General features: G+C 51.3%; 3 protein-coding genes across 3 annotated transcripts; 1 reads left to right on the top strand and 2 right to left on the bottom strand.

The window, feature by feature from the left end:
- Positions 1 to 4,092: 4,092 nt before the first annotated feature.
- On the bottom strand, positions 4,093 to 5,102 carry LOC149449511 (histone H2B 1.1-like). Its single transcript, XM_089693130.1, has one exon. The coding sequence runs from the start codon at positions 5,076 to 5,078 to the stop codon at positions 4,698 to 4,700; it is 381 nt and encodes a 126-aa protein (XP_089549256.1). The 5' UTR covers positions 5,079 to 5,102; the 3' UTR covers positions 4,093 to 4,697.
- Positions 5,103 to 5,371: 269 nt separating this feature from the next.
- Positions 5,372 to 5,845, top strand: LOC149449510 (histone H2A type 1). The gene has a single exon (XM_089693129.1). It carries the CDS (start codon positions 5,395 to 5,397, stop codon positions 5,785 to 5,787), a length of 393 nt encoding a protein of 130 aa, XP_089549255.1. The 5' UTR covers positions 5,372 to 5,394; the 3' UTR covers positions 5,788 to 5,845.
- A 1,232-nt stretch (positions 5,846 to 7,077) lies between these two features.
- LOC149449509 (histone H4) lies at positions 7,078 to 7,405 on the bottom strand. Its single transcript, XM_089693128.1, has one exon. The coding sequence runs from the start codon at positions 7,387 to 7,389 to the stop codon at positions 7,078 to 7,080; it is 312 nt and encodes a 103-aa protein (XP_089549254.1). The 5' UTR covers positions 7,390 to 7,405.
- Between the last annotated feature and the right edge of the window lie 2,657 nt (positions 7,406 to 10,062).

The raw sequence follows: 10,062 nt of genomic DNA, 5'->3' as shown, positions 1-10,062 counted from the left end.
GGACCGTGTCCCGGACAAGTGCTAGGCTGTCCACAATCCTGCGGCCAGGAATGCCACAAGTCTGATCCGGGTGGATGATCTGTCCGATGACAGCCTTCAGCCTGTTCGCCATGACTTTGGCGAGGATCTTGTAGTCCACGTTCAGGAGAGAGATGGGACGCCAATTTTTCAAGTCACATCTCTCCCCCTTACGCTTGTACAGGATCGTGATCATCCCCTCCCTCAACGAAGGAGGCATCTTGCCCTCCACCACCATCTCCTCGTACAGCTCGAGCAGGTCCGGGCCCACGAGGTCCCACAGCGCTACATAGAGCTCTGCTGGGAGACTGTCGCAGCCCGGGGTCCTGCCCCGCCTAAAGGATTTAGCGGCAGAGTGCAGCTCCTCCAACGTCAAGGGGGCGTTGGTGGCCGACAAACCTGCAGGATCAATAGCGTTAGAGATACCTGACAAGAACCTGTCGGCCGCTTCCGTGTTTGTTTCTTTGGGGGAGTAGAGGTCGGAGTAGTAGTCGCTGACCACTTCCATCACGGCCTCCTTCCCCTTCTGGAGTGTTCCAGTCTTGTCGCGCAGCTCAGACAGGGGTGTGTGTCCTGAGTGGAGTTTCCTGAAAAAGAAAGAGTTACACTTCTCACCTTTCTCTAGATGCTTCACCTTGGCATGGAAGACAATGTGCCTGGATTCTTCCTCAAAGTGCTTTTTCAAGCTCTTCTTGGTGTCCTCCAGGTCTTGCCTCACGTCCCAGCCACAGTGATGAAGGTCCTGCAGCTGACGCTGCAGCCTCCTGAGTTCCCTCCTCCTGGCACACACTTGCTGGCGTCCCCTGGCCTGATAGAAGCTGCGCAGCTTGACTTTCACGAACTCCCACCAGTCGCTTACCTTGGGAAAGAAAGACTTCTCCTCTCGTCAGGCACCGTAGGTTTCCCTGAGCTCCTCTAGCAGTTCCTCATCGTCCAGCAGGGTGCAATTCAGCTTCCAGGAGCCTGGGCCCGGGGCAAAGCCCTCTCCCAGATCACCTTGAAAGTGAATGGCCCTTTGGTCAGAGAAAAAGCAGGGAACCATGGAGAACCCGTGGTGCCTGACTGCCCTGGAGGTGAGCACAAAGTCAATCCTGGAACGCACAGATCCATCGGGGCGGCTCCATGAGTAGTTCACGGAACCGCGCCCCACGGATCCCACGGCGTCCTGCAGGGAAGCCTCCGCAATCACCTCCCGGAGCAGCTTCGAGGTGGTGTCGAGTTTTGCGTACATGCTGGAGCTGCGCACATCCTGCTCTATCGGACAGTTAAAATCACCGCCGATTACTACTGTTCTCGTTGTGACGAGTTGCGTCCGCAGGGTTTGGAAAAGTTCCAGCCGCGCGTTCTTCTCCGGGGAGGCGTACACGTTGATGAGCCTAACGGGCTCCCCCGCCCACGAGCCGTCTATGACCAAAAGGCGGCCACAGACGAGCTCATGGACGGAGTCAACAGTGAAACGTCCTCCCCTGATAAGAACCGCTACCCCTGCGGACTTGCAATCGCCACCCCCAGACCAGTAGGAGGGACCGTGGGTCCACTGGGAGGACAAATGAGTGTACCTCCTCAGAGAGGGAAGTGTGCACTCCTGAAGCATGTACACATCACTCTGCTGTGTGGAAAGAAAGGTCAGCACAGTCTGCCTCCTAGACACATCCTTGATGCTCCTCACATTAATGGAAAAGATTGAGATCTCAGCCAACATTAGAAAGAGATGAAGGGGTTAGTCGGCAGGGGCTGTGCTTACCTCCCCTGGAGAGGGGGGGCGACCTCTGCAGCCTGGCCAGGGTCCTGGCTCAGTCCGATCTGGTTGAGGACCTCATTGAAGTCGGTGGAGAGTTCTGGCCCCGACTGGGTCAGAGCCATCTCTTCTTCCACCTCTTCCTCCAGTGTGTCGAGGTCCTCCCCCACGGGGTCGGGACCTGCGGCATCCTGGAGGACAGCAGGCCGTTTGGTGGCGGAGGAGTCCTCCGCCGCCGGGCTAGCCTGCTCCTTCTTCCGCTTCCTGATCCCCGCCGCAGAGCTGCTGAGGGGGGTGGCAGGGGGAAGGGGCGGGAAATCCTCCTGTGAGGACAGGTCGGGGGGGGTGGAACCAGGCCCGGGAGGGGTGGGGCAGGGGGGCAAGGGGCGGGAGGGGGCAGGAGGGCCAGGGGCGGGGGGGGCGGGGGGACCAGGGTCCGGGGGGAGGGGGGGGCTGGGGTGGGGGGTTCCTCTTACCTGGGTCCTTCTGAGGCTTCTGTGGCGCTGGTTTGGCAGCAGGGCCCTTGCTCAGGGCCCCAGCGTACGTCCTGCTTCTCTCTGGGCAGTCCCTGTAGACGTGCTCTGACCGTCCACAGAGGTTGCAGGTTTTGGACCTCGGGCAATCCTTGGTCTCGTGACCTGCAGACCGGCAGAACCTACATGAAAGCACATTGCATTCCTTACCCTCGTGCCCCGGCTGTCCGCACCTGCGGCATGACTGGGGTTGATCGGGGTAATGTAGGAGTCCTGCTGACGCTCCCAGGGAGAAGCACTGTTGCAGGTGTTGGAGATCTCCAGCGGGACGATCTCTCAGCAATCTGCAAAACACAGACCACTTACCTGTCCAGAAGCCGTTGGCGTCTAGTATCCGGACTGGGTCCTTCAACACGACGCAAAACCTTTGGAGGTAGGTGGCGATGTCTCTTCCAGGGACGTGAGGGTTCCTCATGGACACCGTGATCCTCCTTTCATCCCTTTGAATGGGAGAATTCGCAATGAACTTGCGGAAAAGGGAATCGGGCCCAGAGGTCTTCACTGCCTCCCAGTACCTTCTGCATACCTGTAATAATACAAAAGTTACGAAGAAAATACCTTTCATGAAGGACTGCACCGACAGGGTCTCTGCCTTGCTGAATCCTTGTTCAAGGATCATCTTCTTGCCGAAGACTTCCGGGATCATGTCCGGGACTCTGCCTTCCACTTCTTTCAGCCGCAGCACGACTGTCTGCTTAATCCAGGGCTCCAGGGGGGGGAGACCGTCTGCAGGGCCGGAGCGTTCTGAGGTGGATGGGGCTTCTCCCGGGATCTTGGCAGGGGCGGTGGCGGCGGTCAGCGGCTTCTTGGTGGTTTGCCTCTTCCCAATCTTGTCGCAGAGGAGTTCTCAGGAGGGCTTCCCAGAGATCTTCAGCGGATTCCTTCTCCTTCTTCCTCGGCGGCTTCACTCTTGCTTAGCCTTTGAAAAGGCTATTGAGCGTCTACTGCCCGGAGCGAAAAGGACGAATGTTATACATTCATAGAAAATGTTTTCAGTGTGAGACTCTGGGGAACTGACATCTTATTCCAGGGACTGATCTTATCCGCCTTCCTTTAGTTGTGATGAGTTTCTCCTGAAGATCAGAGATCGTTCAATATATACCGAACAACGATCCTCCCGACTGAGGGAACAGATCTCATCACCTCCTTCACACTCCACGTAGAAAAAAAAGATGTTTTACTATCTGAAGGAAACGTCTATAACTGTCATTGGATCCACTTCCTAATTGCTTCATTCAAATCTCCCGCCGGAATTCTATGTGACGTCACAGACAATCCGCCCTCTTACCGCCAAATCCGATACGGAGAACCGACCGCATCCATTTACCGTTTTATCTGGGAAGATCGATTTCTTTTTTTTAATCACTGAAAACCCTCATAATACAAAATCCGACAATATATATATATATATATATATATATATATATATATAAAACAAGAGCCCTAAACTAGTCCAAGTGTGTCCAGAAGTCCCCATCCTGACAATGTCCCCCCTCCCCCAGCAGCATCCCCCTGTATACTGACAATGCCCCCCCTCCCCCAGCAGCATCCCCCTGTATACTGACAATGTCACCCCTCCCCCAGCAGTATCCCCCTGTATACTGACAATGTCCCCCATCCCCCAGCAGCACCCCCCTGTATACTGACAATGTCCCCCATCCCCCAGCAGCACCCCCTGTATACTGACAATGCCCCCCCCTCCCCCAGCAGCACCCCCTGTATACTGACAATGTCCCCCATCCCCCTGTATACTGACAATGACCCCCATCCCCCAGCAGCATCCCCCTGTATACACATCTCCAGACATGAGCCTGCTCTGTGCATAGTCCTACATATGTCATCAAACACAAAGCGAACCTGTCCCCCCCATGACCCCTATAGATCTATATTCCTGGATACTATAGGATCGCCCTCCATAGGATGGGAAATACTGACTTCTGTATCGGGGAAGATATACAATGCGATCGGGCGGTTTATTTTCCGGCTCCCACTAGCAGACAATATTTAATGTACAAATGAGAACCTTTACATCTCCAAGAGGGAAAACATCAGACATTCCGGAATAAGGGGAATGTGGGACTCGGATGGATTTCTTCTACCTAGAATACATCTTCAGATTTATACCTTCCAATCAGATTGTACGACAATGACCGATGTCATGACCCATGGAAGGCCGGCCATACATTCTACAACCTTCCTGTAGATTCCCCCAAACCAGGTGCCCCCTCCAATGTGTATCCAATGAGGGAGGCCCTTGTACTACAGAATGACGAATGTCCAGTGTAAGTGTGACGTGTGTGGGACCTCTAGCGGCAATACAATGTGATGACAGCTCAGTGATTGGAATGGTGGGCGGCTCTTAGAAGAGCCTTTGTGTCCTTGTTGGGATGATGGGGCCCCGGGGGGGATTACTTGGCGCTGGTGTACTTGGTGACGGCCTTGGTGCCCTCGGAGACGGCGTGCTTGGCCAGCTCTCCGGGCAGGAGGAGGCGGACGGCGGTCTGGATCTCCCGGGAGGTGATGGTGGAGCGCTTGTTGTAATGAGCCAGGCGGGAAGCTTCGCCGGCGATGCGCTCGAAGATGTCATTGACGAAGGAGTTCATGATGCTCATGGCCTTGGACGAGATGCCGGTGTCGGGGTGGACCTGCTTGAGCACCTTGTACACGTAGATGGCATAACTCTCCTTCCTAGTCTTCCTCCGCTTCTTGCCGTCCTTCTTCTGGCTCTTAGTCACGGCTTTCTTGGAGCCCTTCTTGGCCGCCGGCGCAGACTTGGCTGGTTCAGGCATGATCAGGGTTCACCACTGCTTGGCTGGCTGCGGGGAAAGTGTGCTGGAGCCGCCCTCATGTGCTGCTTTTATAGGCGGCCTATGCAAAGGCGCCTCATCCCTCCTCACTCTTCTATTGAAGGAATCGGTCAGGTGATGGAAAGTGACGTCATGCTTCTTTTCCTCGTGCATAGATTGGTGTAGAAACACGTCTTACCGCTATTAGTTGAATTCAAAAGCAACCAATCACAGCGTGTGACGTCAGAGCATGGAGTGTATAAAGGAGAGGAAGCGGCTGCTGGGTCCTATCTGTGTGTGATTCGTCAGTCATCCAATCATGTCTGGTCGCGGCAAACAAGGAGGTAAGACTCGGGCTAAGGCCAAGACCCGATCGTCCCGGGCTGGTCTGCAGTTCCCCGTCGGTCGTGTTCACCGTCTGCTCCGGAAGGGCAACTATGCCGAGCGGGTCGGGGCCGGAGCTCCCGTCTATCTGGCTGCCGTCTTGGAATATCTGACGGCTGAGATCCTCGAGCTGGCCGGCAACGCCGCCCGAGACAACAAGAAGACCCGCATCATCCCCCGACACCTCCAGCTGGCTGTCCGCAACGACGAGGAGCTCAACAAGCTGCTGGGCGGCGTCACCATCGCCCAGGGAGGAGTCCTGCCCAACATCCAGGCCGTGCTGCTGCCCAAGAAGACCGAGAGCCACAAGGCCGCCAAGAGCAAGTAATCCCCCCACAGGATCCCCTTCTATCCGCCAACACAACGGCTCTTCTCAGAGCCCCCCACATCTCCATACAAAGGGCGGCCATACGGCTTCTATGGACACCAATCCCACACTCCTCTCTATCTCCCGCTTCTATAAGATTTTTTTTTTTGGGGGGGTGGAGGAGAAAATGACGATTTTAAAAAGGTGGAAATCCTTCCCGCCGTCCGGACAGTAAGTCTCCTCTACATCCGGGTGTCATCTCTGCTTCTCCATAGGAAGAGGTTTGGACGCCGGGAAGGATTTCTATGTTGAACTTTCTGGGGAGAAAGTGATCTCTCGGCGCCCCGGGATTGGGCGGGTTATTTGTAGCTGATAACCGGTTTACACATCCGAATTCTAAAAGATAATTTTCCTAAAATCGTTTATCAATCCTGATCAGATAATTTACTCCCAAACAATTTGTCTCTATTAAACGGTCATTGCTTCAATTGTATAATAAATTCCACTTTCCCGCCGAAGTTCTATGGACCGTTACAGACAATCTGCATCCATTGACCGTTATATCCGGGAAGATCGATCAATCCTTCCATTCATTCCGAGCATTGCAGATATTCATGTGAAATGTTTTTGTACTGAAAACCCGACAAGATGGAGTTCTCAGTTTACTGATTCTGTTGAACTTCCAGCATTATATTTTTTTTTTCTCGTAAGAAATGCATTACTGGCTGATGGAGACAACGCCCACGGCTGTGATTGGCTCAGATTTCAAATTCTGCCGCCGGAATTGTGTAGATCGTTCCAGAGAAATTATACAGTATTTATAAAGCGCCGATAGTTCACTCAGCGCTGTACACAGGGGGACAGAACAGTACCAATACAATGCGATACACGAAGGATTCGAGGGCCCTGCTCTTTCGAGTTTATTATATCGCCAAATCCGAGCCGGAGAATAAAGATCATCAGATGAGACATTTATTGGCGCACAAACACCACTTTCCTGACTAATCGATAAATCTGCTTGGAATGAAAGTCTGCAACTGGATTCTGGTTACTGAATCCTTTCAATATCAGATTTATTAAAGAGTTGCAGCTGTTACAGGTCTCACATCTAGAATATTGACGAAATGATTGTTGGAAATAACTCCTAACACTGCCAAATAAATATGTACAATGAAAAGAATGTTTGAGCTTCTAAATATTCCCCGAGAGATTGATGATCTCGAGGTTTCTATCAATAGCCCTTTGTATGAGAAGGTGGGCGGCCCTGAGAAGGGCCTTAGTGACGAGAAAACGGGGGGGGGCGGTTGTAATTTATCCTCCGAATCCGTAGAGAGTGCGTCCCTGCCGTTTGAGAGCATAGACGACATCCATGGCGGTGACGGTCTTCCGCTTGGCGTGCTCGGTGTAGGTGACGGCATCGCGGATGACATTCTCCAGGAAGACTTTCAGCACTCCGCGGGTCTCCTCATAGATAAGGCCGGAGATGCGCTTGACTCCCCCTCTGCGGGCCAAACGTCGGATGGCGGGTTTGGTGATGCCCTGGATGTTGTCCCGGAGCACCTTCCTGTGGCGCTTGGCGCCGCCTTTCCCCAGACCCTTCCCTCCTTTACCGCGACCAGACATGACGATTCTTCTCTGCTGCAAACACAGACTGACCTCTGGGCTGGGCCCGCCTTCCTTTTATAGAGCATGAGCGGACCTGACGGGAACCTTCCTGGGAAGAGGCGGAGTCTCACCCATTCTTTACACACAATACAATTGGATTCATTTGGAAGCTTTCTCCACGTTCCGCCCTTTTCAGATCCCTTAATGACAATAGAAATCCATCTCCAGGAGAGAAATCTCTTCATTCTTCTCAATGGTTTTCTATTTCTTCCTCGGAGATTACACAGAAACATTAATTTTTCACATTTCAGAACACAAACCATCATCACCAGTTACTATTGTTAGCAACAAGTAAATATTGAGAAATATGACTTGGAAATAAACACAAACATTTATACCGATGCCCCACGTTCCTCTTTATAATTCCGAGCGGACTTGAAGGGAGACTGATGGAAAGGGGCGGTGTCACAGCCATTCATTCCTCTGCAGAGAATTTCATTGATTTAGACCCTTGTAAACATTTGGATGATTTTTAGTGACTGATTTGGAGGAGGAAACCGATTTGGTTCCTCAGACATGTCATATGTTCTCTCTGGATACATTGTCCGTATTTCTCCGGCAGTCTCCTTATTTCTACCAGTCATTTCACATTTGTTTTTATGAATATTCTGGATGTGATATGGGGGGAGGGGGATCTGTAACTGCTACATGTCTGAAGGAGGGACACATAAATATCGGTCAGTGACATGATCGTATACAGATCTGATCATGGAATCTACAATACTTGTATTCACAATGTGTTACATGATTCGGTAAATATGGAAATCCATCTCCAGACTCATCAATACATCTACTTGGGATGAAAGCGATGATAATACTTCTCGGATAAATGTCTCATCTGATCAGTTCTCAGGTCGGATTTGGCGGTATAATCGGGCGGAATATTTGTCTGGAACGATCTACACAATCCCGGCGGGCAGAATGTGGTGACAGCGATTTGAAATCTGAGCCAATCACAGCTGTGGGCGTTGTCTCCATCAGACATAGCTCAGGCAATGCTGCCATTCTGAACGTTCTAATGAGAATCCTTCTAATGATCGGGAGACGCATCATCCTCTGGACAGGTTAGAATGATCAGCAACAAGCTGTGAGCTCAGTTTTGGAAAGATTGAGTTTGAGGAAGTGGAGTGACATCCATGCCGATATGTCACTTAGTAGGTTAGTAATTCGAGAGGAGACTGAAAGGGTGAGTAGAAAGATAGATTTGTGTATCATCAGCATAGAGATGGTACTTAAAGCCATGGGAGTTTATCAAGTGACCAAGGGAGGAGGTGTAGATGGAGAAGAGAAGGGGTCCAAGGACAGAACCTTGAGGGAGTGGAGGAGCCAGAGTTATAGGTAATGCTGAAGGAGCGCTGCAATAGGCAGGAAGAGAACCAGGAGAGAGCGGAGTCTCTGAGGCCAAGAGTGGAGGTTTTTTTTGAGGAGGGGATGGTCAACAGTATCAAAAGCCGCAGAGAGGTCAAGTAGTAAGAGTACGGAGTAGTGGCCATTGGTTAGGATGAGTATGGAGTAGTGGCCATTGGTTAGGATGAGTATGGAGTAGTGGCCATTGGTTTAAGCAGTTAGTAAATCAATGAGTTTTAGTAGGGCAGTTTCATTGGAGTGTAGTGAGCGAAAGCCAGACTTAAGGGTCAAGAAGGTTGTTGTCAGTCTACAATCGCCTGAGCTCCTACCTCACTAAGCGTTCTAAGAGTTTAGAGGGATAGGGGAGCAGGGTGATGGGTCTTAAGTTGTCCAGATTGGTGGGGTCCAGGGAGGGCTTTTTTTTTTTTTTTTTTTTTTTTTTTTTTAAGTATAAGAGTGATGTGTGCATGCTTTAGAGGGGAAGGGAAGGCACCGTTAGAGAGGGAGAGATTGAAGATGTGAGTGAGGGAGCATAGGATGGAAGAGGAGGGGGACCATAATAGTTGTGAGGGGACAGGATCCAGGGGGCAGGTGGTGAGACGGGCTTCTGAGAAAACTTTAGTGACCTCTTCAGTAGTAGCAAGGTCAAAAGAGGAAAGTGTTGAGGGAGGTTTAATATAAGGTATGCTAAGTGGGATAGATGTCTATGTAATGGAGATGCCACTACAAATTGCATCAAGCTTGTTTTTGAAATGATTTGCAATCTCTTAAGCAGTGAGTGAGGTACTGGGTGGAGAAAGTAGAGAGTTAAGAGACGAGACCAGGAGGACTGGATGACAAGGTGTTAATAAAAGCGACAAAGTAGGCTTGATTGGAAGGAGGAATTGTATGTTAGGAAAGCAGATTTATATCAAGTGAAAGCTTGCTGAGATTTGGTTTTACGCCACAATCACTCCAGTGCACGACTATATCGCTTAAGATTTGGGGCATCGTCAGTCTGCCACGGTTGTAATGGTCGGGGCCTGATACTTTGTGTAGTTAGGGGAGCAAGTGAGTCTAATGCGGATGAAAGCTAACTGTTGTAGACAGCAGTGGCCAGATCAGGGCAGGACAGGGGGGGGAGATTCTTTCAGAGTCGGTCAGATGCAGAATGGACAAGAGAAGGGTTTAAGTTGTGAAGGTTTTGGTGGGTAATTGTTTCTGTTCAGAGGGATAGGTGTTTGATCACAATCTCATCACCTTCAGTGTCATCTTCAGAGAGAGGAAAGGGGTGTTTGTTTTCTC

The sequence above is a fragment of the Staurois parvus genome, unplaced genomic scaffold (genome assembly GCF_062004578.1).
Source record: "Staurois parvus isolate SC_StPar_1 unplaced genomic scaffold, SC_StPar_1.0 ptg000615l, whole genome shotgun sequence".
NCBI classification, from domain to species: domain Eukaryota; kingdom Metazoa; phylum Chordata; class Amphibia; order Anura; family Ranidae; genus Staurois; species Staurois parvus.
The sequence above is the reverse complement of the archived record's forward strand: the minus strand, read 5'-3'. Positions and strand labels throughout refer to the sequence as shown.